Below are 18128 nucleotides of genomic sequence, written 5' to 3' on the forward strand. Positions count from 1 at the left end.
TGAAATGAATTTAAGAAGCAGTGCTATGGTTTATGATTTGAATCCCCCTTTGGTGTCTTTATCTTTCACTTCTGGTCAGAATGGTTTACAAGAAAAGCATCCGCAAAACTAAGAGTAAGAACTCAAAGCCTCGGGGTGCCTGGGTGGCTCAGTCAGTTAAGCAACTGCCTTCAGCTCGAGTCATGATCCTGAGTCCTGGGATAGAGCCCCACCTTGGGCTCCCTGCTCCATGGGAAGTCAGCTTCTCCCTCTGCCCCTGCTCATGATCTCTCTCTTTCTCTCTCTGCCAAATAGTAAATAAGATCCTAAAAAAAAAAAAAAATCAAAAGAATTCAAAGCCTCAGATTGCTAATCCACTGACCCAGTTGACCTGAGGCACCAAGCCTTGTACAAAGCTTCCTTTTAGCTTTGAGTGACAGTGCGTATCACATTCAGTGCATCCCTCTACTACCCGTGAACCTGTCCTTAGCAAAACTGGCTAGCCATGCACTGTACATTGCTGATAAGCATTCCCAAAACCCTATTTTTATTTTTAGATGGTTTGAGGACAAATAGTTGGGGAAAAACATGTGAACAAGGACATAAAAGTGGTAGATGTTACCTTAGACAAATGGAGAAAATACTTAACAATAAACTTACAAGATGGTCTCACAGCTATTTGTTGCAGAAAGGCTCCAAGAACTGCTTTATCTCAGATTGTCATACATACATCCTCTTTTGATCATAATTAACCAGAAAATCTTAATATTTCTGGACAGTTGTAAAGAACTAAAACATAGGAGTGCCTGGGTGGCTCAGTTGGTTAAGTGTCTGCCTTCAGCTCAGGTCATGATCCCAAGGTCCTGGGATGGAACTCCACCTCCTGCTCCCTGCTCAGTGGAGAGTCTGCTTCTCCCTCTCTCTGCACCCACCCCGTCTCATGCTCTCTCTGTCTCAGATAAATAAATAATCTTTTTTAAAAACAAGTAAAAAATAAAACTATAAAACTATTCCCTATTTTGTTGGGGATACTAGACTACAATAAATGAAATAAATAAAGGGGAAAACAACACCAGTACCTAAAATTCTAGGCTTCCAAAAAACAGAGGCAGATAACTAAACATAATCTAGGACAACAACCATGTGCAAAAATATAAAACAGAGAAAAATTGTTTAATATTCTCCAAACGATCTTATAATACTTTGGTAGAGGAGTTATTGAGAGCAGAAACACATACTCTATCTGTTAGGCTGGTTTATTTCACTATGCCTAGATTTTGTCAATAAAGGGCCATATTTGGAACCAATTCACTGCTGTTGTCTTTACAGCTCATACACTTGTTTTGGTTGACAACTAATACATTTAGGCAGATTCCAGCATCCTCAAATGCACAATATTTTCTCGGTACCTTTGAAAAGCAAGTATAGGTAAAGCATTACTGGCTCCTCATAATTCTGTGGAGAAGACGAGCTATGCCACACAAGTTTATAATCCTCCACTGCAGCAAGCACCAAATGTGCATCCTCATAAAAATCTAAGCTCAGCCCTACACCCTCAAATAAATCTGGAGAAGCCTAAGACAAAACCAGAGAGTGAACCTAGAAGCAATGGGAGAATGTGACAAGAGACAATCCAGATGACATTTAATGTAATCTATGTAGAAACATTGATAATCACAACATGATAACAACTGATGAGCACCCAAATATCCATTATTTTTCTGACTTAGGTGTTCATGGTAACAAAGTATGGGGGGTAAAAATTATTCTTGGGGCAGCCAAATACTTTGGGTACATCCTTACACATGTAGCATCAGCTCTGGGGCTGAGATCCTATTCTGTTTCATTGATTCTTGTGCTGGTGCAATGCTTCTTTGATTAGTATAACTTTATAATACATGTTAATGTATATTAACATGGTTATCCTGTAATTTTTTTTAATGATTAGCTATTCTTATCAATTTCATTTTCCATAAAACTACTGCAATCACTCTGTTGCGTTCTCAGTTCAAAAATCTTATTGGAATTACTTATTGGAATTAGCCCCCGTGGCTCAGTGGTTTAGTGCCACCTTCAGCCCGGGGCGTGATCCTGGAGACCCAGGGTCAAGTCCCATGTCAGGCTCCCTGCATGGAGCCTGCTTCTCCTTCTGCCTCTCTCTCTCTCTCTCTCTCTTTCTCCCCCTCTGTGTGTGTGTGTGTGTGTCACGAATAAATAAATAAAATCTTTTTAAAAAAGTATTCTCAATGAATATTTTTACATATGAAATGTAGAATTTTATCTCCTACTATCAGACATTATATCCTCAATATTTTACCTCATTTCTTAATATTCTTTAAAAGCTTACATTTTGGAGTGCCTGGGTGGTGCAGTCGGTTGAGCTTCTGGAATCTTGGTTTCAGCTCAGATCTGATCTCAGGGTTGTGAGATCGAGTCCTGCATCAGGTTCTGTGGTCACTGTAGAGACTGCTTAAGATTCTCTCTCCCTCTCCCTCTACCCATTCCCCCAAGCTCTATCTCCTTCTAGGATAAATTAATAAGTCTTTAAAAAAAATAAAATAAAAAGTTACATTGTAAGGTTATTCCATATCTGAAAAGGATCAATCCCCAATTACTGAACTTTTAGGTTGTTTCCAACTGTTAGCAATTATAAATACTTTGGTGATTAATTGTCTTATATGGATATATTGTTATTCCTGGGGATACACAGTAGAAATAAAATTGCTGAATCAGAGACAGACCCATGTTTAGGCATTTGATCTGTACTGACAAATGACTCACCAGAAAACTTGAACCAATTTGCATTTCCTCCATCAGGTATGAGTGCTCATGTTTTCATGTACTCACCAGTATGGTGCCATTCTCTTCATCTATGTCAGTTTGATAGGCCAGAGATTATATCCTGTTTAACTTGAACATTTTTGCTCCAATATTCATTGCCCCTTAATTTATTTGTAAATTGTACATATTCTTTATTTCTTTTCTTTTCTTTTGAATAATTATTCTTATTGGGCAGCCCGGGTGGCTCAGCAGTTTAGCGCCACCGTCAGCTCAGGGCATGATCCTGGAGTCCCGGGATGGAGTCTGGGGTCAGGCTCCCTGCATGGAGCCTGTTTCTCCCTCTGCCTGTTTCTCTGCCTCTCTTTCTCTCTGTGTCTCTCATGAATAAATACATAAAATCTTTTTAAAAAATTATTCTTATTGATTAGAATGCACCTTATGTATCAAAGATAACCTTCTTCAACCTCCATATATCATGACCATTTTTCCCAATATACTTAAACCTTTCTTTCGTTTTTAAAAATCGAATACATTGATCATTTTCTTTATGGTATTCTTCACTTGCTGTTTTATTTCCAAATAGTAACCAACTGTGTAAATACAATATATTGAATACTTCGTCTTTTTCCACTGCCTTTTATATACTAAATCCTTACACATGTAGCATCAGCTCTGGGGCTGAGATCCTATTCTGTTTCATTGATTCTTGTGCTGGTGCAATGCATCTTTGATTAGCATAACTTTATAATACATGTTAATGTATATTAACATGGTTATCCTGTAATTTTTTTAATGATTAGCTATTTTTATCAATTTCATTTTCCATAAAACTACTGCAATCACTCTGTTGCGTTCTCAGTTCAAAAATCTTATTGGAATTACTTTAATTTTTTTTTAACTTTATCCACTCATACATGAGAGACACAGAGAGAGAGGGGGGCAGAAAGAGAGGCAGAGGGAGAAGCAGGCTCCACGCAGGGAGCCTGATGCAGGACTCGATCCCAGGTCTCCAGGATCACACCCTGGGCCCAAGGCAGGTGCTAAACCGCTAAGCCACCAGGGTCACCCTACTTTAAAATTATTAAACAGAGCATCTTTATAATACAGAGCTTCCCACCTAAATCCATGAGTGTTTCTTCTCCATGTGCTTCTTTTATGTGGCTGAACAGGGTGGTCAGAAAGGTCTTGCACATTACCAGACACTTTATAGTTTGTGTTGTCATTGTGAAAAGGGTACCTTCCATCATATTTTCTAACTCGTTTATAGCTGGGTACCTGATACAATTTTTATGGGCCTAATAATTCTCTGAAAATTCTTCACCGGAACATGCTATTCCACTTTTATCATCACCCCAGTGCTTGTATTTCCACAGTGACTATTTCTAGACAAAAGGGGGAGTGCCGTCATATACAAAGTGCCGCATTTCCGTGTTGTAGGTCAGACATGGCCAAAAAGATTATATCTGTAGCATTCTGTAAACTTTGTTTTTCCCACATATTACTTCATCTAACATCCACCACACCTGTCTAAAGTGGATGGGACACTCTAGAGTAATCGAGGTATCATTAGTCTCATCTTAAAGATAAGGAAACAGAGGCTCAGCTCTGAATCAGCCTCCTGAAGAGCGTGATTAAAACGCAGACGCCTGGGTCCCACCCCACACCTAGTTCTTCAAAATCTTAGGGGCCTGGTGTGAAACCAGGGAATCTGTGGTTTTAACCAGCTCCCCCTGGTGGCCGCCATGAAGCATTTCCATCACGGAGTCCAAAGGCTAAAATTTTACATTTCTGCCTCCACCCTAGGCATTTATTCCACAATACCTCAATGCAAGCTTAATAATTGTGAGGTTTTTAAAAGCAATTTATAAAGAAGCTGGCATTTTTTAACGAAGCTCTTTATAGAGGGGATCCTGCAAAAAGCCTGCTCTGGTTTGCCACAACAAGCCCCTGTGTGCAGGCTTCACCTACAATTCAGTCATGTCTTCCCAAGGTCCTAATTAAAAGACAGCTCCCCTGAACCCTGTGGCTAATGCCAAGCTGCCTGGAGACCATGGCTTCCACAGCCCCAGTGAACCTCAGGACACCTTGGCAGTGGTTCTGCCCTATACTGGCCTAGAATCTGGCAGCCCTGTGGCTGGTAAGAGTTGCCTGGAAAAGTGGCAGGGTGCTCCAAGCACAGAGACCACCCAGCAGAGCCCCATTGCCATGGCATCCTCTCACAGCAGGTGGCCAGCTCCAGTGGAGGCCGGCATTGCTGGGGACCCCATCCTGCCACTTAGCGTCCAGAAGAGCTTATGACGATCCTTTGAGAAATGCCAAAGATTCATCTACAGAAAATAGGTGTCTCAGAGAAAACTTTCAGTTTGGGTAGAGCTTGATGCACTTTGTAGTCACTCAACCATTATTTATGGAGTTACATGGCAGGCCCATGCTAAACTCCATGACGTGAGAGTAAATAACACACAGCACAGTATGGCCCGGGCACAGTATGGCCTGGTGAGCAAGGCCCGGTGAGGCTTAATGTATTTGGGGGGAATCAAGAAAAAGTTATGGAAGTGAGTTTTATGGTTGTGAATGTTTTCCAGACACACAAGTGTGGAGAAAGCATTCCAGCAGAATTTCTTTTTCCAGTATTCCAGAGGGAACAGCTTAAGCGAAGGCATCATGAGTATAATAGATTACAAAAAGTTTGGATCATCGGAGGGTAAAAAAATAAAAGAGAGGGTAAACCAGGGCCAGATTACAAGGACTTTGTATACTCTTAGAAGGTATTTGAAGTTTATCTTGGAGATCTTTGGGAGCCACAGCTGCATGAACTCCGGTGGCAGTAAGGAAAGCACAGCAGATGAGCCTGGAGAACCGGAGGTGGATTAGGAGGCCTTGGCAATTGACAAGGCTGGGAGTTAGGGGTCACCAGGGGACAGCTACAAGAATGGTAAAGAGGACCCAGGTTCCTGAGCTATCTAGCAGGTAGAATTGTCAAGATGTGCAGACCAAATGAATGTTGTGGAAGGAAAAATGAGGCCAAGCAGAACTCTGAAATTCCAGGGTGTGGACGTCATGGAATCATGACTTTTTTTAAATTCCTTGAAAACTCTTGACAGGAACACACTATTAGTGTATTCATCCCCAGTCAGCTCCAAGAGTCCTAGAATTAAACAAGCTCTTCCCTCTTCTCCTCCTCCTCCGTCTCTTCCATCATCAAACAAGTACTGACAAGGGCAGACTTTTCCAGAACACCCACCCCACACCCAGAGCCAAGACAACTCCATTCCCACAAGCTCTGTTCTCAAAGTATTGTTCTTTTTTTTTTAAGATTTTATTTATTTATTCATGAGAGACACAGAGAGGGAGGCAAGACACGGGCAGAGGGAGAAGCAGGCTCCCCACAGGGAACCAGATGAGAGAGTCAATCCAGGGACTCCAGAATCATGCCCTGAGCCGAAGGCAGATGCTCAACCACTGAGCCACCCATGTGTCCCTCAAAAGTATTGTTCTTTAAGAAGCCGTTTGTTCAGTGATGCCACCTTATATTTGTGAAAGCTGCTCTGTACAAAATCGTCATACTCCTGCTCTCTTTTGCTCCTCAAATTTCCAATGAGAAAATCAAGACTTAGAAAAGCTATGGCTTGCTCAAGCTCCCAGAGTTCATTTACAGTGAGTCCACAGTTCCATCCAGTTCTTCTGCCTTAAAATCCAGGGCAGTTACAACTTGAAATAACTACAAACCAAATCCCCTGTCAAGAGAAAGAAATGTGACCAGGGATGGAAAATGCAGGGCAAATATGTGGTACCCTGTTCACATGGGGTTCTCCTTATTGTAGGACACATATACAGACCTAACCAAAAAAAAAAAAAAAAAAAGTCCTCAATTTGGAGTCCTTCTTTTTAAAAAAAAATATATTTTTTATTTATTTATTCATGAGACAGAGAGACAGAGAGGCAGAGACACAGGCCGAGGGAGGAGCAGGCTCCATGTAGGGAGCTCCACACGGGACTCGATCCCCAGTCTCCAGGATCAGGCCCTGGGCCGCAGGCGGCGCTAAACCACTGGGTCACCCAGGCTGCCCTTGGAGTCCTTCCTAACAGATTCTCAGGTCGCCTGTTTGGTTTTCTCCTCAGTCTGTGTTCTGCAGAACAAGACCTCATACCACACATCAAATAAAAGACCTCCCCAGGCAACTTTATTTGGGGGCGGAGCGAGGGGTGGGGTGGGGAGAGGGTGGAAGGGGAGGGAGAGTCTGCTGCTCAGCGAGTAAGAAGCATTCCTTGCAAAAAAGGGGAAAGAGCTGGCTGGGGTGGGCTGGTGTAGATGGGTACAAAAGGTTTCAAGCTGCATGAAGAAGATCATATCTGTTGGAAGTTTGAAACCCATCAGGAAGGAATTCATCACCACTGATATTTAGGCAAATGTATTGTGTATTTCTAGCTTCATAGTTTTCTAACCTACCTTAATTTGGAGAAAATCTCAGATGCTTCTGAGCTGGTTCCTTATAAAATGAACATGCACATTGTGAGGCTTCAACCAGGTCACAAACACACACAAGCAGCTCCTAAGAGTGGCCGGTGAAGCTAGGTAAGTCACTGCCCCAGATGGGCTCTTCCAGAAACGAGGAAAAACAGGTCAGTTCAGAGAAGAAAAGATCAGTGGGTGACCCTGAAGACGTCCAGTCAGCTAAGCATGATGATAGTCAGAATTGAAAATTTTCATTTAAACTCTCCATTTCTAAAAAAAAACAAAAAATAAAAAAATAAAAAAAATAAATAAACTCTCCATTTCTTACAGCCCCCTAGACGCGGACAAACTGTTGCAATGATTACCCCCAGATTTTGAACGGCTTAGAAAGAGTTTTTATTCCCCCTTAGGGTAAACATGATTTGTTTACTTTCCAGGTGAGAGAGACCTACTGGCTTGCCCAACCTCTCACCAAATGAGTCACAAAGCAGGGACTTGGATTCAGACATGAACAAAAATTACCTGAAGCTTAGATATAAGGCCAAGAGCATGAAACTGTCCTTTTGCTGCCATGTTGGGGTGCCCTTCCCCCCAGGGATCAATAATCTAGGGGAATGTACCTTTGGTTGATCCTGCTGTTAACTAGAAAGAAGCTTAGACTTTCTGAAGGTGCATGTTAACTTGTAAATCTTGTCAGATAGACACGCAAAGAATTCCTGTTTAGTAGAAAAGAGAACACTGAAGGTTATCTTTCCCATAGGACAACAACTAGTTTCCCACTGAATCTAGTCATTCCATCCTAACATTTTGCTTTTTAAGTACCTGTACATGTCAATTCTTCAAAATGCTCCTTGTACAAGATCTGTCATCTTACCGCTTCTCTCACCAATGAGTCAATAAATCTTTGACCTATCTTCACCCTATGCTCACCTGAGAACACGTTTTCAACTTGCTTAAAACTCTATTTCTTGCTATGTATATAATCTAGTGTTTCTTCCTCCAAAATAGCACCTGTACGGCATTGCATGCAGGCACCTCGTCGAATGTGCCTCATCCAACCTCCCAAATAGAGTACACTCCACATAAGCCATGCAGACAGCTGGCTAGGTGCTGGGGATGGAAGGGCGGCTTCCTCCCAACTGACCTGGCATTCCCACTATTTCAGTTCTTTGGATTCATCATGTCGACCTCAAAAGACTGCTCTTGGAACACGAGATGGCCAGCCCATCAGCTAGCAAGCGAGGGACTCTGGATCAGTTTCCTGGTGCTTCTGATGGGCTGGGCTGCTGGTCAGAGCTGGCTTCCCAGGAACGATCCACACTTCCTCATCCAGGTTTGCAAATGACACACACAGGGGCAGACGCGAGGTGACTGAAATGCCGAGGGGAGTAGGCTCAGAGCCCGACTGGGACATTTTCTTTCTGGGTGAAACTCACTGATCCTTTAAGAGAGCAAACCCCTGACTTAGACTTCATTAGCACCCCATCCAGCTCACAAAATTAACCACTCCCATCTGCCCAAAGGAACACAAGGAAGCAAAGAGTTTAATGGATCTAAAGAAGGCCCTCGTTTTACATCTTAACAGGTCACTGACAACTCCTCACACTTTACTGAGAGAACCAACTGAGCCATTAGCAGGTCATTTGGCCTGCTCTCTTTAAAACCCCTCTAAGCTCGGTAAACAACTCTAATAGCTCCAAGAATAGTTGGTGATCTGGGATTTTAGCCTGACCACGGCCTGCCAACAGATCTGCTGGCTGCAGGTGCTTCCTAGCAGTTAGTGCCTTGCAGGGAGCTTCAAGCTGCAGCTTGGCACATTTTGAAGGACTTTCTTCCCTCTGAACTGCCCCTGGTGTTCCACTTGTGTACCATGTGTTCAGCATCAACCACATATACCAGGGATCCGGCTGTGGCCTGCGCAGGATAGGAAATATGGAGATTCTGTCCTCAAGGGTCTTCCTATCCAGTGGGAGATATAAGACTCGGATGTAAGTAGCTATCATGTAGGGTAGAGAGTGACCAGTAATTCACAAACATTATGAATTTTTGTACCAGCTATGTGCCCTGGCTGTTCAGTGGAGAGCCTGCCATTACTTCAGGTTCGGGAAGCATTTGGTGAAGGAGGGAAGGTAATAATTGCTCAGCACTTACTGTGGACCAGGCTGTGTGTCAGTCATTTTCTCACTTAATTTGCTTTTCACAAGTGCTCTCTTTGATAGGTGATGTTATCTCCATTTTTAACAAATAAGAATGGAGGGGCTCAGCGATGTTAGGTGACTTTCCCAAGATCACTCAGATGGTGAATAGCAAAGATAGGTATTGAACACAGAACCATCTGACTTAAAAGATCCTGCTCTTTCAACCTCACTACATTTGCTGTTAGCATTTTAGGGCACACCTACCTTCTGTGCTGTCATGACTGATTTGTTTCCAAATTGAGGAACTTTGTAGGATACAGGTTGGCAATAAGGCATCCCCTGCTACTTTAAGATATGGATTCACAAAGCCATCTGCACTCTCGACAGTGTATGATTAATGCTTGGATCTATCCCTTGGTATTCCCTAGCGTCATCTGTGCGATCTGCTTATCTGCCTTCCAGTAAAATGGGAGACTAACAGGGCAGAGAAGAGAGAAGAACAGTGATTTCCAGGGACAGAGGTACAAGCTCCCTTAGGATCCTTCCACCAGGGCTGTCCAAATACACAGAACACACAGCCACTACCCAGCAAAGCTGAAAGCCAGCAAGATTTCCACCTGAAAAATGCCATCCTCCCTCCTCCCACCATTTTGCCTTGGTACAGGAAATTACTTCAATTCCTTCTCTTTTACTTTCTTTTTTTTTTTTAAGAGTTTATTTATTTATTCATGAGAGACACTGAGAGAGAGGCAGAGACACAGGCAGAGGGAGAAGCAGGCTCCCCACTGAGCAGGGAGCCCCAGGAAGGATTCATCCCAGGTCCTGGGGGTCATGCCATCAGCCGAAGGCAGATGCTCAACCACTGAGCCACCCAGGTGTCCTTCTCTTTTACTTTCTTCAGGAAAAAGAATTGGGGACTTTCACAGCTTAACAAAGCCTTCAGAAAAAAATCAAAATTAGTGAGTCAGGGCAGCCAGACCCTGCATGCTCACCTATTCCTGCCCACATCCCCCAGTAAACCCTGAGTGACTCACAGCCATGAAGCTCCAGCAGAGAGTGTGTTTGTGTGTGTGTGTGTGTAGCACACGCACACACAAGCAGCAGTGCCCCTGCACGTTCCCACCCCCACCGGCACACACGCACGTGCACACACGCACAGTAATACAGTGATGTCCCTACTGTGTGCCCCCACACTCCTCCACGCTGCCCCGGCATAGTGTTTGCTACATGTCACGGTGCCCAGGCTCTGCCCATGAACCGCTCGTCCCTGCACTCCATGACAGGAGGAATCACATCTGGTGTTTCTACTCCCAATACTGAGTGTGCTCCAGGAACTCAATAAAGCCTTGAGTTAGGGAAGGACAGACTGAAGCGAAGACTGCCCAGAGCCTCCTCCCACAGCCCAGCCTCACTGGGCCTGCACTCCCCCGGGCCTGGTGTAAGTTCCGGCTGTCAAAGCTGCCAAGGGAGAGAAGAGTGAAGCTGACGGGAGAGCAGGCCAGAGGGAAAGGCCCCAGAGCTCCTATGACAAAGGTCAGAGCCATTGCTCAGGAATATCCACAGTGCCCAAAGGGCCGTGAGGATGACTCGCATCTGCAGCTCGCTCCACAGATGGCCCTGGGCCTGTAGGTCGTGGGAGGCTCCAGGAGGGTCTCCAGAACAGCTGCCCCTGACCTGTGTGTACTGGGCTCACCAGAGGCCGGAAATTCCATGTTGTAATGGTTGGATTTTTTCCCTTCATTCCTGATCCATGACTAGGTAGTGAATTGGTCATTAAAGAAACCATTTAGGCAGATTTCGGGAACATCTGACTGGGTTCTGAGCATGTAGGAAGGGGAAAATAAAACAAGACAAAGCTCTGGGCCACACAGTCTCACCTTCATTTCCATTGCTTGCCTGACATGTGAAAGGAAACAAAAATGTTTGGATGCCCCTCTTCTGTCAGCATTGTCAGCAGCGGTGCACGGAGCTGGGTTCACCACTTGAAAACACACATTTGGAAGCTCCTCTGAGTGGCCGCAGCCATGTTATCAGGCTGAACACATGTTGATCTGGGTAGATTAGAGAAATCGTTCCTGGTGTCTAGGGAGACAGCACTTCTAAACAAGTGTTTTTCAGAGAATGAGCCATTGAGATGTACTTAGCATACATGTAGCCCAGGGTCCTGGAAACAAAAGTCAAATCAGTACCAAATCAGCGAGGCTCAGCAACAGGCTGAAGAATGGGGCGGGCAGCGGGCATGTGTGAGAGAGGCCGTGATAAAGGTTACTGAGCAGTGGATCTTTCTTTCCTGCACAGCCAACAGTTGGAAGAACCAAAATTATCTTTACGCTGCACTTGCACATTTTTTGATCAAGTAGGGGGAAAAAAATCACATTCTCCCTCACATTTTACTTCCTTTTTCTAAAATGAGATTAAATGGAGCTTGGGGGGGGGGGGCGGTGGGATTTAAATTCACTCTCTCCATCCACTGTGAGATTGTATTACTTTTGCATTCCTGGTGTTCGATCTCAGTTTAGTTACAAGTTGAGACTTTATTTCATCCCCAGACATGTACAGAGTGGCTGGTATCCCTCTATTAATTCTCCCTTATGGACACAATTACTTGCAAGGCAGGAAGCCAGCTGGGTAAATCAGACTGTCTACTTTTCCCTCTACGTACACCCTTTAGGTCTGTGCAAGCAAACCCATCCCACATCTCCTCCTGCAACTGACATTCAGTATTGTAATAAATCAATTAGGCTAAAGCACTGGACTATTTCATTAAAAAAAGAAAAACTTTTATAAAATAAATGTTAAGCCCTTCTTGTGTCATTCTTAGTCCTGCCTTATAGACTATAAAATATGTAGGTGGGTTATTATTCTTTGTTTCATGATTTTATTAACATTTCAGAGACAGACCAAAGCCAAGAGATTTCGAACAGAGAAGTTGCTCATACCATTCTGTAGCCTGAAAGATGGCCCCAACAAAACAAAAGAAAAAAAAATAACCAAACCAAGAAAGCTTCCAGCATCCTTTTCCTTTCACTAGCTTGATATCCTAGGGCCTACACAGGGATCGATGAGTAGCCTACAGAGTACCCTCGTGGCACCGATAATATTCATCTCAGTTGAGAAATTTGGACTTGAGCCCATCTGCTCAAGCCCATCTGCTCTCACTTCAGGCTAAGGTTGCCTTGCATTTGGAAATCGCACTGTCAGCTTGGTTTAGAATGTTACATGGGTGAGGCATATGCTTGTCCTTACTGCCCAGGAAGATGTTGGCATGGAGAAATGTGAAGCCTCCTGACTGAAGCTGGCATTTATAAACTCTCCTCTTGTCTTCCCTTCTAGTTACTGTGACAGTGGGAGGCAAGCAACACCTGCTTGGACTGTATGACACTGCAGGACAGGTACCTTTTTGCTATTTTGCTTCATTGAGGGTTTGGGGGGTGAGGAGAATGATCCATTTGGCTAGACACATGGAGACTGAGAGTACAGATATTATTACCTCTTCTGATCACTCAGGACAAATTTATTGTCTATCTAAATGAGAACCAAAGGCATATTCTTAATATCTTAATAACACGGATAATTACAAAAAACTAAATCATTATGTTACTCAAGGTGTTGGTAGGCAAATACTCATTCATTCATTGATGGATGACCATCAATAACTAAAATAATGAATTTGGCCAAGAGTCTCAAGTTCTTCCTAACCACACCAATTCCAGATTGGGATTAATGAGTCAATTTTATGAATTTTAGTTTCACCCATTTTTTTCACATTATATTCTTTGCCCAGCCTTTATTTGAATTGGCTAATGAGCCATGGAAAAGTCCAAAAAGGGACGGAGAATGAGCGGGGGTAGGGTAGGGAGATGGATGAAGTGTTGGGAAGAAGAAAAGCCAGGATCCTGAATGGTTTCCAAAAGTGAGGGTCGACCGCTGAATAACTGGAAGTTGACTCTAAATTCTCTAAGATTCTTGAAATACTCTCATTTCTGTCAGAGATGTGTCTTCAAGTTGGAGAATGTGGCCAACCAATAATGGAAGGCTGTAGATTAGAATGAACCCTCAATATTTATTCAGTTAGCACATGCCTTACTTGGATGAAAATGCCACCTCATCTTTCTTTCCTTGCACCCCACACTCCACTATGAAAAGTTTCTAGTGTTACAAAATTCATGGGTTAAGCAATTGATGGCTGTGGCCCAGTTTCTTTGATAGAGCTTTTGTTACCATTGGGTCATTTATTTAGGTCAAAATCAGCAGGTTGTTCAGTCTGTCCAAACTCATACATCTTAAGTCCTTTGGAGTGAACACTGACCATGCTCTTTCCCACTGTGAGCTTCCTGGTAATTGTTCTTTGTAGTCATGCATTTGTCTGGGCCTTTTTTTTTTTTTTTTTTTTCCACAATTATCTGGAGATACGTCTTTTTGCTCAACTTGAAAATTCTGTACTAAGAAAAATAATAATAAATGGCATTCTTTGGGGGATTTCTGTGTGCATCTGCAAGGACCATGTATAAATGTCTGTGGGACACCAGAGGCTGATGTTGGGCAGGCCAGGACAGTGGGGAACCTGGAAAATCATACACCAGACTCAAGACTCCTAAGAGTTAGTCAGTTACCCATCATTTGCAGATGACTGTTTTAGCCATCTACTCTCAGGAATTGGGGAGTGCAGGAGACTTCTCATATCAATATCAAGACACACAACCAGGAAAGGATGCTCCAAATGCCTAAATTGGAAAACTGGTTTGGCTCCTCTGGGTTAAGGTACAACGGCCTCAGTGTACCTGCTGCTTGACTGCCCCTCCACCAGAAAGCCTGCCGGTGATAAAGGCACACTGCTTTTTGGACCGAATCTGCCTACTTTCATTCAGTCATCTAGTTATTAGGGCTTGCCATTCATCAGAAACTCATAGCCCGAAAGGGACAGTTTATACCCTTCATCCCCATACTTAGAGTTTATGAATATAACCTAGTTCGAAAAGTTCAGTACAGCAAAGATTATTGCCTGACTCTGAGTCCTCTCTGTTTCTCTCGCCTTCTGAAAGCTCCCACCCAGTGCTCCCTTCTTCTGTAGCAATCCATGACAAGTGTTAGCTTCTTCACATTCATTGTCCCCAGAACAACCTCCCAAGCCTCTGTTTAATTTCCAATCCAATGACACTGTTTAAAAGCTCCCGTAGAGTTTAATTATTCTTTCCCACTGCTGTCCTTTTTAGAACAAATTTTAAATAACACTAATATAGGACTTGAAGCTCTAAGGCAGTATAAAAATATCCTCAAACTCCAAATTGAAGAAAATAGAATGATCCAAACCTCTGACACAGAAGAAGCGATGGGCACTGATAAAATATCACAACAAGTGGGTTATAAATATTTCCTCAACTTAATGCTTTCCTCTAATGCTTTCTACCAGCTACTTTGAAAGCTCAAAGGTGGACAAGATTCATTGGGGAGCATGCAGCTTGGGTAAAGAAATCAGGACACATCTTAAAGTTCCTTCTAGGCCTAAAATTCTATGATTAGGACTTTTCACAGACTACTTCAAGAAGGCCTAAAAGACCTAGAGTAATTAAACAAAATGATTTGAGGCTAGACCCAAGGAAGATCTTCCAGCAGCAAAGGATCATTAAATATTGGTGTGAGTTACACTAAAGGGTAACATGTAATTCATTTTGTATAATAGTGGTGGTTCTCAAACTTGAGCAGACATCAGAATCATGTACAGGTCCTTCTAACACCCAGCCCCTGGGCCCACTTCCAGAATTTCTGATTCTATAGGTCTGGAATGAGGCCCAAGAATTTGTATTTCTAACAGGCTTCTTAGTGCTGCTGCCACTAGTCTATACACCATATTTTAGGAAACACTGTTCTGGGGGTGCCTGGGTGGCTCAATCTGTTAAGCATCTGGCTCTTGGTCTCAGCTCAGGTCTTGATCTTAGGGTCATGAGTTCAAGCCTGGGGCTGAAAAAAAAAAAAAGGAATCACTGTTTTGTAACCTTGCCACTCAAAGTGTGGGGTCCACCAGCAACATCGACATCACCAGGGAGCTTGCTCGAAATGCAGATTCTCAGGCCCCAGTTCCAGCCGATTGACTCCAAAAATTCATTTTAAGAAGATCCCCTACATGATCCTTATGCAATAAAGTCTTTGGTGGTCAAAGCATGGCTCTAACAGGAGGATGCAGCAGAAAATACTCCTTACCTGAGTTGATCCCCCTGGTTCTATACCTCTGCCAATAAGGCTTTGGGACACATTTTACTTAGAAACATGATCCCCAAATTTCCACTTCCAGCCTCAGGCAAGATCCTCCACTGTCTCCAGTTATATCCCAGCAAATGTCACTGAGGTCACATGGTTAAGGAACATTCATCTAATTCAAAAATACTCATATGGTCAGAGTTACTAAGAGGTGATCCACCTGATTAATCCCTGAACCACAGAAAAAAGAAAAAAAAGTCTCTGAAACCAACTCTAGAATTCTATCTTGCTGTAATTGAATAATTAGATTTTCTCACATGAATAAACCAGGAAGCAGTGTCCCTCATCTTTGTCTTGAGCTAATCATGGGTCAGAGTTAGTGAAAACAACCTCAAGGGGCACATATTCTGCAAAGCAAAGTGATAGGAACTTGGCATTACCACCCTCAAAGTTAGCCCTAGACAAAACGATTTAACCTGGCTCCGTCCACATTGTCATCCCTAGTGTACCTCGGTCACCACTGCGGCCCCCACCAGGCCCACCTGAGGCATGCTCCTGGCCTTTCAGAAGTGCGCCAAGCACTTTCTAAATGAGGTCACATGTATACACTCCTATCACATGGCAGGTCCTACGCAACATGCGCTCCCTCCCCAAATCCCTAAAACAAACACATATTTGGACTTTGAGTAGAATCCTTTGAAAACAAAGTCTTCAGCACTCTGGTTCATCTGTTAGATAGAATTCCAAACATTAAGTTAGGCAATGAGGGAAGGGATTCTTCACAAACTGACTCTGCATATTACCCCTCAGCTCACACCAGAGAGGCAATAAGGCTGGGCCTGTAAGCCAAATCTATTGAGGTCGTGCCAGGTTATGCTGTACAGCACATGCCTCTAGTAGTGCATTACTGAAAATTTTTCTGAAAGGGATTTCTAGAGCTCAGATCTTTGGCTCAGCTACAAAGAGTCCCAGAGCCGACTTTTCCATGACATACTTGCAGGCCAGTATGTTTCAAGTGCGTCATTAGAGACCAAGTAGAGAACAGGATGCTGGGGTGGGGATGCTGCAGCAAAGCCTGGGCATCTGCCAACTGAGGAATGCCAAGCTGGGGGACCATTCGGTCCCCGGTCATGGCTCAGAGCCAGGCATCCTCTCATCCTGCTGCTGGCCACCTAGAATGGAGCCAGCCATAGCACTAAGACATCTTGCCTCCTTCTGTCAGTGGGCCCTCCACTACAAGAGCCATGTGGGCAAAACTCTACTCAGACTGTGGCCCCTCAGGCCAAACTCCAGGATAGACATATCTCAAAGGCCATATTTGCAAAAGTGGCAGTTGGCAGCACCACCAGGGAAGAGTGAGAATCTCCTGGAATCAGGAGCTGGGCTTCTCAGCAGGGTGAACCCCCCGGGTTCTTGGCATACAAGCCCCTCAGGATAGGGGGTTGTCTGTATGTTGGCAAGCATGGAAGGGTGTCTGTCACTGAGAAACCACAGCCCCGAGCATCTCGGTGGTCACCAGTGACCATGGAAGTGTGAGAGTATAAAGGCCATCAGCCACACCTCTCCCTGAGCCAGGACTACACACTGCATGTCTTCATCTGCTCTGGTTTCTGAAGTGCCTCTGTCCTGAAGAGTTTGAAGAGGCCCATGAGGCAAGTATAATTGGGGTTCATTAGTGGCAAACCAGGGTCCACTTGGAAGGACATGAACCTTCCCTTTTGCTATTGGCTGACCCAATGGGGCCATCTGGAGCACAGAATCTGGCATCAATCCTCCATGGAAAGTTTGCCTAACGCCTCAAAACAAATGTTTTTCCTCAATGAGCCACTCAACTTTTCTTGCTCATATGTGCCTTAATGTGGTTTTAGAAGTGTGCAATCCGGAGATTAGAAAGAAGTTTGCTCACATGACAAGTTATCAGTAAAAGTAACCTTAGGACACAATCTTACTTCTCAAATTATAAAAGAATATGGGGTTGTAGGGACATTGATTCAGAATGCTATTGCTATTAGAGTATGTAAGCACGTGGGTCCTGTTACAATTCAGTTTAGAAAAAGTTAATTTCAGATTCAGCCCTGGTATCCACTGAGGGCAGGGACACTGCAGCTGTTGTTGACAGGATGGACTCTTGACCACTAAAGAACTTAATACATTCAAGACGTTGCTCTAAGTGGTCGACACATACTAATATTTCATCCTCAAACAACCCTATGGGGCAAGCACTGTTATTAATCTCATTTTACAGATAAAGAAACTGAGGCAGAGAGAACTTACCTACTATCACACAGTAGTCACAGGCAGTGCTGGGATTTGAACCCAGAGAACATGTCTCCCTAGCCCATGCCTCTTAAGCACTATGCTACACTCCCACCCTCTGGATGTTGCTCACATTTTCCAAACCAAGACTGACAGATAGGAGAGTACTTATGGGAGAATTATGAAAATGAGACTTATGCTAAAATCCAAGATAAATGTCACTAAACCCAAGAGGACTTGGAAGCAGAATTCTATTTCCAATTGAATATGCATCAGGGATAGATGGGCTTGGGGAGGAGAGACTCAGTACAACTCTCCTTGTC

The 18128-nt window shown here is 43.6% G+C and overlaps 1 protein-coding gene across 1 annotated transcript in view; it reads left to right on the forward strand.

The window, feature by feature from the left end:
- RHOJ (ras homolog family member J) overlaps nucleotides 1-18128 on the forward strand; it is a 79211-nt gene that overhangs the window by 43241 nt on the left and 17842 nt on the right. Inside the window, exon 2 of the mRNA XM_072838865.1 lies at nucleotides 12688-12746. Coding sequence (XP_072694966.1) covers nucleotides 12688-12746 — 59 coding nt within the window. The remainder of the gene's footprint in view (nucleotides 1-12687; nucleotides 12747-18128) is intronic.

Source organism: Canis lupus, chromosome 9, assembly GCF_048164855.1.
Source record: "Canis lupus baileyi chromosome 9, mCanLup2.hap1, whole genome shotgun sequence".
Taxonomy (NCBI): domain Eukaryota; kingdom Metazoa; phylum Chordata; class Mammalia; order Carnivora; family Canidae; genus Canis; species Canis lupus.